The sequence below is a fragment of the Rhinopithecus bieti genome, unplaced genomic scaffold (genome assembly GCF_001698545.2).
Source record: "Rhinopithecus bieti isolate Rb0 unplaced genomic scaffold, ASM169854v2 scaffold_3062, whole genome shotgun sequence".
Lineage (NCBI taxonomy): Eukaryota > Metazoa > Chordata > Mammalia > Primates > Cercopithecidae > Rhinopithecus > Rhinopithecus bieti.
The window spans coordinates 3,140,910-3,159,892 of NW_016804432.1; the positions used below are offsets into that span (position 1 = coordinate 3,140,910).

The 18,983-nt window shown below is 40.9% G+C and overlaps 1 protein-coding gene across 2 annotated transcripts in view; it reads left to right on the plus strand.

The window, feature by feature from the left end:
- PDE11A (phosphodiesterase 11A) overlaps nt 1-18,983 on the plus strand; it is a 466,948-nt gene that overhangs the window by 369,846 nt on the left and 78,119 nt on the right. For both annotated transcript variants that reach the window (XM_017868289.1, XM_017868290.1), the window contains one exon: nt 9,069-9,178. In XM_017868289.1, coding sequence (XP_017723778.1) covers nt 9,069-9,178 — 110 coding nt within the window. The remainder of the gene's footprint in view (nt 1-9,068; nt 9,179-18,983) is intronic.

Consider the following 18,983-nt stretch of genomic DNA (forward strand, 5'->3'; position numbering starts at 1 on the left):
ACACATGCTGCATGTGAAGAGACAGATGAAACAAGTCACAAAACCTGGATTCCTGCTGAAGTTAGTCTATGACTGCATTGGGTTCATTATATTAATAGTATTCTATTTTTTGTATGTTTTAACTCTCCAAAATAAAGAATTTGAAAATTATGCTAAATGGGTTAAAAATTAAGCCTCAGAAGTGGTTATAAATGTAATAGAATAATAAAGTTATATATAAATTAATTCAATTTTTAAATGTATGCATCAAACATCTACACAACATATATAATTGTACCAGACTGTGTTGCCTTTCTGAGACTTACATGGACAAGTACTTGCAACCTTAGTTGAGGCTAAGGGTCAACATATTCCCAAAACATGACTAAGGTTTTATGATTTGATAGTAAGTGCCTTCAGAAGCTTCTGGTTGGGAAAGAAAGTCAATTATATATAGACTGTAAGGTCTTTCCAACTCTGAGCTTGGTAAGGAAAGGATCATTTAGGCCTAAATCAATATTTGATTAATGACAGAGCAATATTTGGCTGCATTCATCTTGAAAAGAAAGAGAAGCAAATTCAATCAAAACTGTCCCGTTCCCATGGATAATTAGACAACCTGCAACTGGCTTGTTGCATTGCGTACTCTGGTAAAGGAGACATGTGAGCGTGTTGGTCACCTAGATGGTGATTCCCTATCAGCTGGAAAGGTTCTGGACTCTGGACTTCAAAATGGGGCTGAGGTGCCCCCTTTTCTGCTCAGCAGACCCAAATATTGGTAGACAAACATTACTGTAAATGCCAAGGGAGTATGACCACTAAATATAGGTGTTGTAGTTTGCTCAGTAGGAATTTTTTTCCCTTGCATTGAAGTTTGTGGTTGCATACCTGTTCTCCCCCTTATGCTTTCATCACACACTGTCTCTGATTGGCAAAGGTAAGATGTTTTTTTAAAAAGAAGGTATGCTGCGACAGCCAGTAGTCTAAATACTCATAAGCACTCCTAGTAAGCAATTGAAATCTGCTTCCACTCCAAAGCTTGAGACAGTCCTCTGCTCAATATTATTGACTTGAAGCATATGGAACAGTTTGATACCCATCAGGCTGCCCCTAGGATCTATATGTTGAGTGGTTGCCATTCCATCACAAAGCAAATAAAATAGGGTCTCAAAAAGAAGCATACTGTGCTTGCTGTCCATGCACACGGAGCCCTAACATTGCCTTAACAATTCTCTGATCACTGTGATCCACCCATGACTGGTATATGTGCTGAACTGGGGGGTGATTGAAGGCACCCTTCTTACAGAACCATCAGCCTCCATTAGGAGATGTAAGTTTCACAAGCAGACTGTTCATGTTAAGGATGACTCAGCAAAGCTGGACCAGCCATCAGCATTGCAAATTGGGGCTTTTTTCTTTTTCTTAAGATGATATGAATATCTTGTTTGTGACATTTACAATAAAACCTTCAAAGAGCATTTTTTGGCTGAAATAAATTTGATTTTAATAATGTACCAAAGACCCCAGACAGTGACCCTGCAACACTCTTATGTACCAGAAATTTAAAAATACCAGAAATTAAATGCTTCTTCTATAAATACTGCCTTTCTCCCCGAGCTCATAAGGCCTTAAAATTCAAGCCATCTATAGATCAGCGAAGGCACGATGACACAGATTAGGAATATGGTGTGCAGATTCTTCTAGAGGAGGCACTTCCTTGAGAAACCATGTCTTTCAAAACCCTTGGAATTGTCTGACCCGTAGTTTTTCCTCTTCTTGTCCAAAAGAGTGAGAAAGATTAAGAAGAGGAAGAAAGACTCCAAAACCTATCATATTATCTCTCAACCTTAGCCAATTCACTGAGGGCTCTGCTGCAGTGCCTGGACATCAGAATTCATGGTGGAGCATATGGAGCCTACCATCTTCAGCTTTAGGGTGTTTGCAACCACTAGGAATTTCTAGTACATCATCAGATTCCCTCTCTCTTAGTTTGCCATCTGCTAGATCTCAGAATCAACAGGATGAACTCATCAGGAAATCCCTTATCATTCAATACCTCCGATAGTTGGGTTCAAAAAGAAAGGTGAGAACAGAATTTCTGGCATCACTTTCTCAGATTGCTGAGCAGGACTGCACACATGGCAAGGGCGTGCAGTCCATGGTGTACCTCCTCCAGAAACCAAGCAGGAGGAGCTGGATATTTCTACCAGTTCTCTCTTCCACAAAGCACAACCAACGTTATGACAGCTTCTCTTTAGAAAAGAGTGCTCTGTGGCACTGTTCTGCTGGCTCAAGAGGTAACCAGATTCTATGTGCAGCAAGGACCGGCTGTCTTCTTCACTGCTCAGTTCCTAGTGCCAGGAAATCAGTAAATAATAAACATTTGTTCAATGAATGAATGGACACTTTTCAGAGTATCAATATTTCATTTCAAGCCGGGACAGTTTGATGAAGTGTGGGTTAATTCTTGAAACAAAAAAGAATATACAAATATACATACACACGTGTAAAACTATAGATGTTCTTATAAACAAATGTTTTTTATGGAAATTTTAGACACAAAGGAAAAATTTTAAGCCAACTGTAATTCCACTACTGATAATATCTTGATGTACATCTTAACAGTATTTTTCTATACATATATTTAAACATTTTATAAAGTTGAGATATTACAAACTATTGTATCTTTCTTTTCTCTCTACACCTCATTTGTAAAGCACTGTATGTTATCAAGCACATATTGATGTGACAGAGCCATATTTAAACTAAAAATGTCCAATGGCTCTGCATTATCAACCTCTTCCTACTCAAGAATAACGTCCTTCATGAAATAAAGCACACACTGAGGTATTCTTTACAGCCCTATTGTCTAACACTGTATCATCCCAATAGGATTTAAAAGCTGTGCAGCTGAACCCACACCTTGACTTAGGGGCTGTGTAGCACAGTGAGTAAGAACACAGACTCGGGAGCCAGGCTACCTGGGCTTTTATCCCACCTCTCTTACTGTATAGTCTCGTAACCTGGTGCCTCAATATCTTCATCTACAAAATGGGAAGATAAGAACAGTTACCTACCTCAGAGAGTTCTTGTAAGAATTAAATGAGCTAATGAATGTGAAGTATTTAGGAAAATGCCCAGCATATACTAAGCGCTGTACAAGTTAACTGTTGTTGACATTATCCCAGGCCTCTTCTCAAATATACCCAGTGCTCAATACATCATAGGCACTTAATAACACTTCTTAAATTAGTAATTGTCTATAGCACCATCTAGTGTTGACATTATAGGTGTTTTTACACCTTTTCGGATTCAACAGAGTCACAAAGTAACAGTCATTTTTCTCTGGCTATGATATTCCCCTATTCATGTGTATCATACAGGATCAGCATTAAAATGAGAGTACATCCTGGCTGATTTAAATTTTACATTGGCTAATGATAAAAATTACTGGGTAGTCTAGGAGACCCTGAGAATCAGTCTTACTGGCTTGGGTCTTTTGGAGTTCTAGTTATTATATGCTGTAGTAGCTGGGGTAGGCTTATCCCAGTATACATTTCAGCCCAGTGAGGGAATATCACTGGAGGCCTGCTCAGAGGGCAGGCTTAAGGCTTTGCTGGAGGGGGTGCCATGGGAAATAGGTTTATATGCCCTGGCTGACTCTTTACTTAGATATATTGTATTTGCTGCTTATATTTCTGATACAAACTGTGAGGGAATACAGGTGAGAAGATATATTAACATTAAGCTCAATAAAACCCATAATGATTGGGTCAGGAAAAGAAAAGACATAATTTTATTTGAAAATAAAAGAATAAACCAGAGTCGAGAATGGGGTGAATGCATTAAAATATACTTCCTGCTGCCTCTGTTTTCTTTTGAAAGTATATTGTCTTCACCAGGCAGTTGACTTTTTCTACTCAATATCGGTACATGCAGGCCTGAATGGATAGCCCTGGAAGGAAGATGGATGAGGGCGGGGGAGGGGCAAAAGGACACTTAGTGGCAGGTGGGCATTTTTCAGGCCTGATGACTCCCAGAAACCATTTACCAGGCAGCTTTAAATCACAGTCAAGAGATAGGTGCTGCTTCAGTAACTCAGGTATCACAGTCAGGAGAAGTAAATATGTTTTGTGTGACTGTGTGTGGGTGCTGTACTTCAGGGATTCTCTACTTCAGGAATCTAGAGATAGGCTCCATAGTCTTCAATATTATAAAATTATAGAAAATTTTCTAGGAAGAGAGTCTAGGGCTCTCTTATGTTCTTAAAAGTATCCATGATACCAATAGTTTAAGACCAAGATCCTAGATTTCTGGGCAGAGCAGGGGATGGGGACTGTGTAGAACATTTTAGCAAAATATGTTCCATCTTATTATAAAATGGGTGTTAACTGATGGTTTAAAAATGGCTGGGGATTTTGATCTTAAATCTATTAGATGGCATTTGATTTCAACTACTGATTAAATTTCTAGTCAAATTACCTTATTTTAACATTATCCCTAATCTTACTGCTCTGATTCATCAGCTAATTCTAGTCAATAGCGTTTTCATGGGCAAAATCTCTCTAAATTTTAGCACAATATCATTGCACAACACTTATTTCCAGCATATCATAGGTAATTATTGCATACTTGATAGACTTTTCAAGTTTTACCTAGTATTAGCAAGACCAAACGCAACAATTTGAGTTTTAAGATGATGGAGATCACCACAAAAGACATTTAATCCCCTCCCCTTCTCAAAAATCATCCTAAAATAATATGGAGAAAAAGAAATGTACACAAGTCCCGCCTTGCATGGACTCATAACACATGAAGGCAGAAAATGAAGGGAGGATACTTCATAACTTAGCAGAGAAGAGAAACCCAAGTACCTTCAGAGGTGAGGGTGTGGAGGAAGGGGTACCCATAAGAAATAATGCTACCCCCAGAACCTAATGAGACTCAGGAACTGGAGGCCTCAGATACCATGAAAATGAGGTGATGTGGAATGAGGGAGTGATGAAAACAGTGAATGCCCAAGTCTCCATCCCCTCTCTGTGTAGTTGGAAGGCTACTCTTCCCCCTGACTCTGCCATAACCAGAGTATTTGCCAGAGAAACTGAATCCCAGAGTTGGGTACACAACCAAAAGCAAAGTTAGGATGAGGTGCACACTCAAAATAAGAGGATTAAGTGAAAGCCTACATCCTCACAGGTGGACAGCTACAGTTCTCTTTTCTCAGGATGCCAACACACGTGTTTACACCATTCCCAGGTAACAGATCGGAAAGTCCAGAGAAAATGATTTTAGATGTTGACATTTGGGCATCTCCAGCAAAAAGCCAGCTGGCCACACAGTCACCCCATGGTAAGACACAGCAATCTGCAGGCATCACCCACATACACTGGTGCACAGTGAGCTTTGTGATGCTTTACTGTTAAGAATGAATAGACCACCAAAGGTTACCAGACACTTGAGAGAAACCACCAAACACAGAGAAAAGAAGGAGTTCAGAGAAAAAAGGCAATACGGGGAACAGAAGAAATTTTCAGAAGAATTATAATCAATATCTTCAGAAAGACAAGAAAAGATCATGCATCCATGTGAGAAGAATAGCATGCTATTATAAGACAAGGAGCAGCAAACAAGAAAATGCTTATAAACTAAACTTATTACTATGCCTGGAAAGTAAGAAGAAAGGCCTATATAGGACATGGAAGAGGTAAGAAAATAAGAAAATCAGTGCCAGAAGTCCAGTATCCAACTAATTGGAGTTTCATTCAAATAGGGCAGAAAAAAAAACTGCTGAAGAGGAAATTATTTTAAAAAAGAAAAGAAAAGAAAAAAAGATGAGTAAATTTCTTTATTGTACTGAAGAAATGGATTCTCCAGATTAGGCTTAACACACAAATTGAACGGGGAAAAAAGTCCCAACCCAAAGCATATCTCTGTGAAATTGCTGAACACCAGAAATAGAGAGGAAATTCTAAAAGAAAGAAAATCAAGTAGCATTCAAAGTATTAGGATTGAGAATGGTATGTTCTTCTCAAAAGCAACTTTGGAAGCTAGAACATAATAGAGCAGGCCTTCAAAATTCTGAGTGAAAATGTTTCAGCCTAGAATTGTGAGGCACGCTGAGTATGAGAATAGAATAAAGATTTTTTTTTTCAGTCATGCAAAGCCTCAAAAACAACCAACTCCCCCAGTGTTTAAAAAAAGTAAGTCCTTTTCTCATGAAGCCCCTGCAGACGTGCTTCTGCAAATTAGGGAGTAAATGAGGAAAAAGAAAGGCATGGGCTGCAGGAGGTGGGGGACCAGACACAGGAAGGGAAGGAGGAACCCCCTGAATGATGGTGGAGGAAGCTCCAAGGGCAGCTGGCAACAGAGGAGAGAATCCAGACCAGACCCCAGGGTCGAGCTGCAGGAAGGAGTTCCCAGGACAGGAAGGATCTAGAAACAAGCTGTGACCATTTTGACCCACTTCAAAATTGCTTTGAGAAGCATTTTGCAGAGTTGTGTAGGGTGTGAGAAGACCTAGATGTTTCACAGAAATCCTAACTCCAGGAAACAAGAAAACGTACATGATTAAGGAAACAATCATTGTATACTGGTTGACTCAGCAGTGAATGATATTTATAGGATGGTAATATAGGAAAGTTCTGTGGATCATATTGGGAGCATGAGGGGAGGGTGACCGTAAACTCACCTGCTGCTAGACGTCACCAGTGTTCAAGGGCAGATTCTGGTGAAAGGATGCTGGGAGCTTGCCCTCTTCTGCTATGCACTAGCTGGGAGACCCTGGGCATATGACTTAGCCTCTCTGTGACTCAGTTTTCTCATCTATAACGGGGGACAGTAATAGTTTCTACCTAACAGGACTGTTATGAGAACTCCATAAGTTAAACGGCTGTAAAGCTCTTAGAACAATGTATGGTACATAGAAAGGGCAATATGAATACTTGGTGAATAACCAAGTATTAATAATATATGCATGCTATATAGAAATACAGTGGGAAAACTACCAATTTAAGTAAAAAAGAAAATAGAAAGCAGTTGCCTTCCGGAATCAAGAAAGGAGAATAATGAGGGACTACTGATTTTTAATTCTAAGTCTCAGTATAATTTGAATTTTTTAAATTACTGCAGGTAATAATTTAAGTAAAATAAAATTAGCTTAGAAAAACTAACAGCCAATGGCAGATTTTAAAATCAAGGGCACATACAAGCTTTCTTGTTTGTTTATTTGTTTGTTTGTTTGAGATAGAGTCTTGCTCTGTCACTGAGGCTGAAGTGCAGTGGCGCCATATAGGCTCACTGCAACCTCCGCCTCCCGGTTCAAGCAACTCTCCCGCCTCAGCCTCACGAGTAGCTGGGATTACAGGCATGTGCCACCAAGCCAGGCTAATTTTTGTATTTTCAGTAGAGACGGGGTTTTGCCATGTTCATCAGGCTGGTCTCGAATTCCTGACCTCAGGTGATCTACCCACCTCAGCCTCCCAAAGTGCTGGGATTACAGGTTTGAACCACCACGCTCGGCCAGCATACGCAAGCTTTGACATGGCCTATTTCATACTCCCAATTTATTAATATTCCCATTTGCTATACAAATGAAGTTATATGTATTTCTACATGTAGCAGTGGACTCAAGTCTATTTTTTAAAATAAAATTGTTGGCCAGGCGTGGAGGCTCACACCTATAATCCCAGCATTTTGGGAGGCCAAGGTGGGTGGATCACCTGATGTCAGGAGTTCGAGACCAGCCTGACTAACATGGTGAAACCCCATCTCTACCAAAAATGCAAAAATTAGCTGGGCGTGGTGGTGCATGCCTGTAATCCCAGCTACTCGGGAAGCTGAGGCAGGAGAATCACTTGAACCCAGGAGGTGGAGGTTGCAGTGAGCCGAGATGGTGCCATTGCACTCCAGCCTGGGTGACAGAGCGAGGCTCTGTCTCCTAAAAAAATAAAATAAAATAAAATAAAATTGTCAACACAGGAACCTACTATTCAGTTATTTCTGCAACACAAACATAATTAATTTAAAAACTAAATTTTCATTGCTCTAAGAGAAGTGTCTTACAGGTGTGGGCCAGTGATCCTAGATTTGGGGGAAAAACACACATGAAAAGTGGAGCAATTTGTACCCTAACGCTCCCCCTCCTCCCACTCTCTGATAAAGATTTTAATAAGTAATGAAATGGGAGACTTACAAAGTAAAAGAGGGGAAGATATAAAGGCCTTCGATCAAGAAAATGCATAGACCTTCTTTCCCAGAGGTCTACTTCCTCTTCTAAACTAATGAAAGGGCCAGCAGGAACCCAAGAAGCATTGCTGCTCTTGGTTGCATAATTATATCAACCTGCTTCTAAAAGAAATCACATCACAGCTGTGCATTTCACCAGGAAGCTACCACAAGATAAGAAAAAAAGAATTCCCAGTAATGGATACCCCACTCGATCCTCAGTCTGGGTTGACAATCCTCTGACAAATTCTAGTGTCCATGACACACACTACCTTATTATCTGTATGAATTTCATCTGTCTACCAACCTAATATGAATTAAGGTATTTACAAGATAACCTCTAGGATGTCATTGTATAACAATTTGAGTATGTTAAAGTCTCTCCTTTTAATGTTAAAAAAAGAAGGGTTGTGTTTTCCTTCTGCCTGCTCTCATTTGGGTGGGATCTGGTGGGTGTAGTGTTCAGTTTGAAAGTCACTGCTTCCTCCTATTCCCCAGCCTCCAACCTCCAAACCCTATGCTCATCATTAAAATGTATAATAACAAAACACATTTTGCCCTGGGCCTTTGCCAAACTGTCACTGTCTCTGGATAGTCCAACCTTCTCTCTAAAAAGGGAACAAAATAGTCTGAACTATGTCCCGGTGTGACAGCGTGGGCCGCTGTGACAGCAAGCTAATTTATCACTGTGGGGAACTTAGGCTGTGCAACTGACCACCCAACTTACTGTTGTCTGAGGGGGTGGCAGCTAATCATCTGCTTAAATGATGTGGGTATGAAAACAGAGTTGATTGTTGCTCAGCACCTAACCTTATCCATCCTCCGTGCCCGAGTAGTGACTGTTGCCATTTTCCCCTTCTTCCCAGACTGCTGGGTTTCAAGAGATTCTGACCGAGGTGGAAATTTTAGCCGTGATTGTGGGATGCCTATGTCATGACCTCGACCACAGGGGAACCAACAATGCCTTCCAAGCTAAGTAAGTGTTCTAAACTGCTGTTATTTTAATGCATTTGCCTTTCTGTTCAGAGCCAAAGGTGACGAATGCTAAAGAGTAAAGCATTAATTTCTGGCATCCGAGGCCAAGGCCACGCAGGCTTAGGCGTGCATGTCATGGGGCCCATCCATCTTTATAATTCCCTGTTCTTCTTTTAATTGCAAATTTGCCCTTCATGTCATGCTTGTTGATTTGGTTGGTCTCTGTTGACCTTAGTCAGATAACAAAGCTTGGATTTTAAAGGGCCTACTTTTTTCACCCAGAGTATTTGCCTTTAAGGCCTTATAAGCTTCTTGGACTTGCTACTCTCAAACTCTGGTTTGAGACTGTTAAAATAAAAGCAGTCTTAGGACATTTGATGAAGCAAAATATAATTTTCCTTTTCCAATAGAGTCTCTTCCAGGATTCTTTTGATGTTGGGTATTGTATAAACTATAGTGAAATAAAGCCACATTCAAGGAATATAGATTTTGTTCCTCCCATCCCTACTCCCATAGAAAGGTGGAAGCAACAAAAGAATTACAGAAATACAGGGATGTCTGGGCAACTATTTGCCACACACATGATGTGTATAGATAGAACAATCTGTCCCTAAGCAGGTTTTTCTGGTCAAGATAGCTGTTGCTTTGTGGCTCATACTGTGGCCAAGGCCACAGAACTTATGGGTGCTAGAAATAAGACCAAAACCCAGGTCACCTGACTTGTATATTGAGTCTGCCTTTAATGTTCCTTTCACTGTCTGCCTGCAAACAAAAGATACAGGCTTTCAGAGGCTGGAGAGAAAAGTTTTGGGGTGGAGAAGGTAGAGAAGGCTTCAATGAAGAGGTAAGATTAACTTCAGATGACTGATTTCATAACCTCTAGAACAAGTCAACCTCTATTATCTGAAACTTTCACAGCCTGCTCTTTGTCAACACGTTCTTTTCAGCTCACCATTCTCTTTTTTCCTAGAAATATCTACCCACTAAGACTTTGGGAGTCTAGGATTCTTGTATTTACTCCTGATCTAGCAGATGAATTTCAATTTTGTGTCCTCTGTCCAATCTGTATCCTATAGCCCATCACTTCAGTGCTCTCTCCTCAATATCCTATCATGTCCTGACAAGTCTCTGTGACATCCACCCTGCAGAAACTCAGTCCTGGTTCAATCTAACAATTCAGTCTCTTGCCACTCTGTCTAGACTTGTAAAAGCGTTAGGAGAAAATGTCACAGTTGTGAGAGTTAGTTAGAGACATACCAAATATATATTCCTCCCACTCGGCTGGACGCTAGAACTCACTGCCAGTCTTCCTGTGTCCCTAGCCAGCCCCATTCACCATTGCTCTTAGCAGTTTCATATACCAAACTTGTGTTTTCCAAAACCACCTCCTGCTCCCCCGCCTCCCCTGCACCACTCAGCAGATCACCTTGCCTCCTACTTCACAGAGAAAATGGAGGCCATCAATCGAGAACTCTCTCAATTTCCTCCCCTGCCACCTACAAACTTATCTATCCATCCCCATCTTTCCCTCCTTCCCTCCTATCTCGGTAGGAGGGCTGTCCTTCCCTCGTCCAAGGCTAATCCCTCCACCTCTGCCGTGGACTCTTCCTTGCTTCTCCTCTGGGACTTTGCACCATCAATCTTCCTCTCCCCTCTGTATCTACTGTCCCTTTCTGCCAGCTCTCTGCATTCTATTAATAGAAACAGTTCTCCCGCATCTTGAAAAAAGCCTACCCTAATCCCCACTTCACTCTCCAGCTTCAGTTCTATTTCCCTCTTTCCTTCCCAATCAAGCTTCATAGAAAGCTGCCTGGGTTCACTTCCTTCCCTTCCCCCAACCCCTGTCCTCCCACATGGCTTCCAGTTCCACTCATTGGAGAAACCACCTCAGGAATGACACCCGTGGCCCCCTTTTCTCAAAGCTGTCGGACCTTTTTGTTGTCCTTCTCTCATAATACCTCTTGCCATGAGAAATACTTTGTCGCTCCCTCCTTCCTGAAACTCTCTCTTCCTTTGTCTCACAGACGAAGGGTTTTCATCCACCTGTACAGTGTTGAATCTCCATTGGCTTCAGGCCTCTGTCCCCCTGCCCCAGCCTTCACTGGCGATGCCCTCCCGCTTCCTCTCTCTCTTCGCGATCCTTCAGGCAGGGCCACCATCCATCTGCTGATGAGCCCTGAATACATTTCTTTGAACCATAATTCTCAGCTTATCTCCAGGCACTTATTCCATTGCTTGAGGAACACCTCCTCTTCGAAGTCCTACCATCCCCTTAACCTCAGTCTTTCCCTCCATGCGTATCCCTCTTTCTTGTATTCTCTACCCCAAGGAATGGCCCCACCAAAAATGCACCAGTCACCCAACTTACCCTGCAGCATCCCTCAAAGCCAGCGCTCCTCCGTATGCTTACAGCAAGGACTGCTTCTTGGCATGACTCCTGGTTTGCTACAATGAACAGCGTGACTCTCATCCCGAGACTGCTTGGCACTCCGGAATAATCTTGCTAATTCACAAAGCTGACCAGGTCACTCCCCTGCTTAAAAGCCATCCACACCTCCTGTGGCTTTTAGAATAGTGTTCCAGTTCCTTAGCTTAACCCCTTCGGGCCCTTTTCATTTGGACTCCTGCCTATTTCCCTGGCCCAGTGCCCACTCACCCCAGCCCACCCCACTCATGCATCTATGTTCCAGACACAGGAACTCCAAGAAGCACTGGTGGGGTCCTGCTCAGTCACATCTCTCTGCTGCCCAATATGCTGTTTCCCCTGCCTGGCATGCCCTTCTCTCCTTCTTTCCCCAACAGTCCTCTGAAAGCATCACCTTCGTGTTTCTATCCACCCTAATGTACCCCCATGGTCAACTTCCTATGCCCTGATTATGCCTTTTCCAAAGTGTGCACTTCATGCCATTTTAATTGCTGACTTGCAGATGTGTCTCTCCTTCTTCTCTGGCATGTGCAACAGTGGGTGAACAGTACCTGGGGGAGCATAATAAACAATAAATGTTTTGACAATGAACAAACGAAGGATAACTGCATGAGTGGATGACATATTTTAACTACAGCACTTTAACAAAGTTTCCTGATTTCTTTAACAGGTGCAACCTCTTATAAATTATTATAAAACATTGCTTGTTTGTTTTTAACTTTTATTTTAGGTTTGGGGGTACATGTGAAGGTTTGTTACATAGGTAAACACATGTGATGGGGGATTTGTGAAATATATGTTATTTCATCATCCAGGTATTAAGCCCAGTACCTGATAGTTACCTTTTCTGCTCTTCTCCCTCCTGCCTCAAATAGACCCCAGTGTGTATTGTTTCCTTCTTTGTGTTCATAAGCTCTCATCATTTAGCTCCCACTTGTAAGTGAGAACATGTGGTATGTGGTTTTCTGTTCCTACATTAGTTTGCTAAGGATAATAGCCTTCAGTTCTACCCATGTTCCTGCAAAACACATGATCTCATTCTTTTTTATGGGTACATAGTATTCCATGGTGTATATATACCACATTTTTTAATCCAATCTGTCATTGATGGGCATTTAGGTTGATTCCATGTCTTTGCTATTGTGAATAGTGCTGCAATGAAACATTGTTTTATACATTTTCTTGATGCTGCACTAAAGAGCTGGAGCCCATTGAAGTGTACGTTGTGTATGCTTTCATTGTAGGGTCTGATTGCTCCTTGTTTGGAGTTCTTGTGTCTGCACTGCATTACTTTTTTAGGATTCCTCTTTCCCCCAGGCCAATGGTATCATTGTCAGTGTATCTCCCTCTAGCACACTCTCTCCAGCCCGCTACCACTCTACCACTTATGCAGAAAGATGGGATAACTGTATTAGAATTGTGTCTGTAAAACAAGAGTGAGAGCCTTTTGGGTCCTTCCAAGAGTGAAGTGCACAATACTTATACTCAGATACCAATGGCCCCTCCCCAGAGAAAGAGCTGATGTATGGCACCAACAGAGGCTGTCTTCTTGCTAGTTGATACCTTAGCTGTTGGGACCAAGAGTGCACACCTAATCAAAGCTGGACCAATCAGATTTTATCTCACAGGAATTTGGAGTTGGATTACCGTAATATTAAGACAGTTAGCTGCAGGGATCCAAGCTGCAGGCTCATGTAGATTTGGGAGCTGAGGCTGCCATTTGGGGAAAGCTATGATGACCACATACCAAGCAGATGCAAGAAACAAGAAAACCAGTCTACAAAGAGGAGAGAAGGATGGAGCTGATATTCAAAGAGAAGCAGAACAGATAGACTGTGTAACCTGAGAGAAAGACAGAGAAAAGCCAGGCTTGATCCCTGGCTCTCTCCAGCCTTGTTCCTATTTCTAGGAGACCCAGCCATGCTTGTGATAATTGGGCTTCAGAGTTCCTGGTATCATTCAATCAGCCTTCCTTTTAGTGAAGCTGGTTGTACTCCATTTCTGTTCTTTGCAACTACCACTTCCTGAGACAATGAGAACTACATTTTATTTATTGTTTACTGTGTCTTAAGCCCTTACTGACATCAACTTTGTAGAGTTGATATTTTTGTCTCCATTTTACAGGAGGAACTGAGCCTCAGGAAGGTAAGTAAACTTTCCCAAATCCGTTCATGTGGTAGAGTGGAGCCTGGACCAGGGCTGTCTGTTTTCAGAAGCCATTCTTTAACCACTGTGTCACACTCTGGTCCATGACTTTGTGACATCTATTTTGAGTTGTTGAGCTTCCAGTTTATTGGTTACCTTGCCAAATATGTGAGCTCTTGAACGAAAATACATTTTGACATCCAACAGTTCAGACATGAAGCCATAAAAATTATAAAACCAGACTAAAGCTTACTAGTCATGTTTTGCAGTGCCTCAATTTTACAAAAAAACAAAAACTGAGGTCCCCAAATCTCAGGTTGCTTGTATAAGACTGAACAGCATTCACACATATGAGTCACTAGTACTAGATTTCAGAGAGTTGTTTGCATCCTTACATCACATGATCAAATCTGCCTATTCCAAGGTAGTGTGATGCGTTTTCTCAAGACAATTAACTTGTACACAGTTTATCAGCTCATGGGATGTCAGGAGCACTGCACCTACTTTATGGAGTCACTTTTGCACTTAGGACACTTAATGCCACCATTGCCCAACCTCCGTTAAGATTTCCCTTGACAATGAATGCTGAAAGAGACTTTTTAGCATCATGGTCAAGGAACTCCCTTTTTATTGATTAGAATGAGATTTATTCATTGAGGGTGCCATTGTTTAGAAAATCCCTTGCAAGAAACCTATCTTCTTTTCTTGCTTTTTATTTCCCAGTGAGTACTTTCTATATTCAAGGTACTATACTAGGCATTGTGGGAGAAATAAAGAGATATAGCAAACATCCCTTCTCTTAAAGTGCTCCCAGTCTAATTCTAGTCTTTCAAGTGATTTGAAAATGGGATTTAAATGCACCAATTATTATGCAGCAAAGTATATGCTACCTTTTTTTCATATATAAGGCTATAAAAAAACAGGAGACATTTAGCAAGGGACAAATTACTATATAAAATGCAAAATACCTCTACAATAAAAAGTGTGGCTTTCGTTAGAGCACAATTTGATTTATTCTCTTAGCCTTTCTGATAAGTGAACCTTCGCATTTTCATATTTTGTTCTTAATTTTTAAGTATTGGAGTGCGTGCAATGAATGATCAATAGGTAGAGAGGGCAGCAATACCACAGTGCTTTGAAATTGCTCTGTTCACACCTCTCCCCTGTTTTCTCTAGGGACAGCGTTCCCCACTCATCCTTCTCTCTATTACAGCTGCCCCTGATGATTAAATATCAGTACCAAGCAGCTTTGTAGTATATTCTCCTAGGAGACTTCTTCTATTCATTTCTAGCATAATCTCTTCTACTCATTTCTTGGGAATGAAAACCCATCTTGCCACTTTCGGCCAGGTCCCAGAAGTGAAATACTGGGGCACATTAATCTGCCATGACAGCCTAATCCCATTCCTCACCACCTCCCAACAACTCTCAATTTCCTAATTACCTTTCATAGTTTTCCTTTTTCAAGTTTCCTTTAAGTCACAGCTGCACACTGCCATTCAGTCTCTTTTTCAAAGAATATGCATATCTAGGAAAGTTATGAAGGTACATTTACATTTGCACACATTTTTGGTGCCTGTGCAAAGTACCAAATGCCTGTAGGGAAATTTCCACCTTGACTTTTCTTTTTAATAAGTTTCTCCTCATTCAGCTGCCAATCCAAAATGAAAAACTTTAGTATGTCAAGATGACCTAATCAGTAATGCACATCGTGAATACTTGCATGTATAAAGGTATTTGTACCTATGAAATTTGGATTCTCTTCTTTTACTCTCTTCATACACCCTACATATATAAAAGCTTTTTTTTTTTTTTTTTTTTTTTTTTTTTTTTGAGACGGTGTTTCTCCTCTGGTCACCCCAGGGCCTGGAGTGAGTGGGGCTCCGGATCTCAGCTCACTTGCAAGCTCTGCCTCCTGGGTTTACCCCATTCTTCTGCCTCAGGCCTCCGGAGTTAGCTGGGACTTACAGGCGTTCCGCCACCTCGCCCAGCTTTAGTTTTTTGTATTTTTTAGTAGAGACGGGGGGTTCACTGTGTTAGCCAGGATGGTCTCGATCTCCTGACCTCGTGATCCGGCCCATCTCGGCCTCCCAAAGTGCTTGGGATTACCAGGCTTGAGCCCATCCGTTTAAAAATTGTATTTTCCACAAACTTTAAAGGATGTGTGCCCCGAAGACACTCTATGGATTAACTTAGCACAGACAATTAAAAATGAGGTGTGCTGTTAAAGTCAATTTTTTCCTATGCGATTTGATCTCAGGGGTTTTTTTTTTTTTTTCAATTTTTTATGGAGAAAGTAGAAGCATACCTTTATAAGTGGATGTATATTATGTTGAGAGACATTGACCTCTTAAAAATGGTTTCAACCAGCCGGGCGCAGTGGCCCACACCTGTAATCCCATCACTTTAGGAGGCCGAGGCAGGGCGGATCTCTAAGTCAGGGGTTTGAGACCAAGCCCGGCCAACATTTGGTGGAAATCTTTGCCTCTTTACTAAAAGATACAAAAAATTAGCCAGGCGTGGTGGTGCATGCCTGTAATCCCAGCTACTTGGGAGGCTGAGGGCAGGGAGAAATCACTTGAGCCAGGGAAGCTGGAGGGTGCGGTAAGCTGAGGACCGTTGCCATTGCACTCCAGCCTGGGGCGACAGGTTTGCAAGGATTTCATCAAAAAAAAAAAAAAAAAAAAAAAAAAAAAAAAAAAAAAAGGTTTCACGATCCAATTAAAGCAGATAATGCTGCTTATTATTTCCCCTCCCACAAAATCACAATGCATTTTCACATATGTGCCGCCTCTAGAAAATCCTTATCATAAATAAACAGATCCACTTTTTAAAGCCAGCATTTTCCAAATTTATTTGGCCGTGGAACCCTTTTTACTTCTTCTCTTAATGCCATTTAACATTCAGAAGAACTAGTATTCTGTAGAATACTTCTTGATAAAGCTTATCTTCACAGATATGGGTTTTTTTTTTTTTTTTTTTGCCACCTTATTTAAAAACTGTAGACTTGGCTCTTGGTGGTCCCAGGAAGTTCCCAGTGTGTACCAGCAGATACAGGCAGCATTCCTAATAGGCCTTGGCCTGAGACAAAAGGCACTGAGGGGTTTGGCAGTCTAGAAAACCTGCCAGGGACCAAATCTGATAGTGTAAATAAGGGATCCATTTGGAAATGGAAGTATTCTTGCTTAGATGACTTTACTTTTAAAAAACCCCTCAAAGTTGAGTTAGTACCATGCTCCATTCTCTGAGGGCTAAGATGGCACCTTGCTTGCAGAAAAGTGAGAATTTTTAGTGCAAGGTTGATCAGAGAAAAATTCCTGACATAATTATAGGGGATTGTGAGCTTCCTGAAGGTCAGAACATGTCTTATTTCTCTTTGTACTCCACATGCCTGGGACCTAACGTAAAAATAGTTATCAATGCTTATTGGTTGAATGAATGGCAGATGAATGAACGAATAACAAAGCCTCCCCACACTTTCATGGCATTAATCTGGTTCAGTGGCAAAATCTACCTATTCTTTGTGATTGAATCAGTATCGTGTGAGGCTGGGCAGAATGTAAGATGGAATTACAGAAGGGAACCAAGAGGGAATCTGATGAGGAAGATGCTCAAACCATAGACAGTGGCTGCCTTTGCACAAATACTGGGAGATAGAACACACCAGATCGGAAGCATATGGATATGGGGGAGAGGCCTCCATCCTATGCAAAGAAAGGAGCAGTGCTTCAGAAGCCATGGTGTATTTGTTAAAAGGTGTTGTCGTTGTCCCCATCCCCACCCCCTTAAAGGAGAAAACATCTCCTTATTCACGGAAACAAAGAACATACAGAGTGACTTCTGATCATCTAGCTGATGCAACTTTTGTGCAGTCTGTTAATCCAACACTAATAAGGGAAGAGATAACATTTTGTATCTTGTACAAAAGATTCACACTAGTAAGTGAGGTGCATGTGAGCATGGCTGATTCATAGGAATGATCACATGAGTCAACCTGTGGTTAGCAATGATACTAATAGAATTCTGAATTAGATTTTGAAATCTTCTTTCATTGATAACAACCAGCTTAGTAAAAATGGAGAATCAAATATCAGAAATGTATGCTATAATTATCATTTTCATTATGTAACAAGAAACTTAAAAACTTGGATTCAAATCTGGAACTGGTACAAGCGAGCTGTGTGACCTTGGAAAAGTTACTTAACTTCTCTGAGCCCTGTTTTCCTCATGTGTAAATGAGAAAATAATACTTATATCATGGTCATTGTCAGGAATAAATGCTCTAATGTATTAAGCTGTTAATATATAGACCAGTGCATGGTAGATACTTACTAATGGTGGCTTTTATTATTAATAATAATATTAGTGTTATAAAATATGCTAACACACTTATTATCAACCTCCCAACTTGGACTGTAGTCTCTCGACATAGTAACTAGTGTAAGCTGATTAGACAAGCAACCAGTATTTTTTAAAGCACTTACTCTACGCCAGGCTCTAGGATGTGATATGCACATAAGGCATTGCAGAATTTCAACAGCCAAGACAAAGGCACGTAGCATACGTTTTGAAACATGTAACTTCAGAGAAATGAACTCTACGTAAGACAAATAGTAACTTACATTAAATATTAATTTATCACTAAGATTCGCCTAGCAAATTTTCACTTATTAAATAATATAAATTAAGGCAAGATTTCAAGAAATAACACATACATGATTAAAATCTAATACCCTCCTTACTAAGCACCTTACTAAGAATAATAATAATTCCTATATTTTACACTATATTATATTCAATAATTCCTACTGAACCTAATCCTGCTGGAAGAGCTGACCACATGTTGGGAGAAGAATTGGGAGAGTCTTTCCAAGAATTGCAGGTCCCTTTACCCTTGAACCGATGGTGCTTTTGGGCTGCCTCCCACTGAAGTTGGAGGAAAGCTTGGGACCAAAAGTTTTCATGCTGCACTTAGATGCAGTCCTTACTTCTCTCACTAGCAGGACAGATTGTGTGCAGTCAATCTCCAGCATTTCCAAGTTAAGGCCAGATTGCCCTTTCAATGTTGAAGCCCCCTGCAATAAGCGAGAAAGAACAGAATGATCTAGATGGATCTTTAACCTGAGTCCCACGGCTGCCTTTTACACTGTGGGCCTCTCTGGGATGTCTCTTGATTGTTAAGATGTTCTAACTCCCATTTCTTAAACAGAGTTGGAAATAAACGTTTTGAACTTTT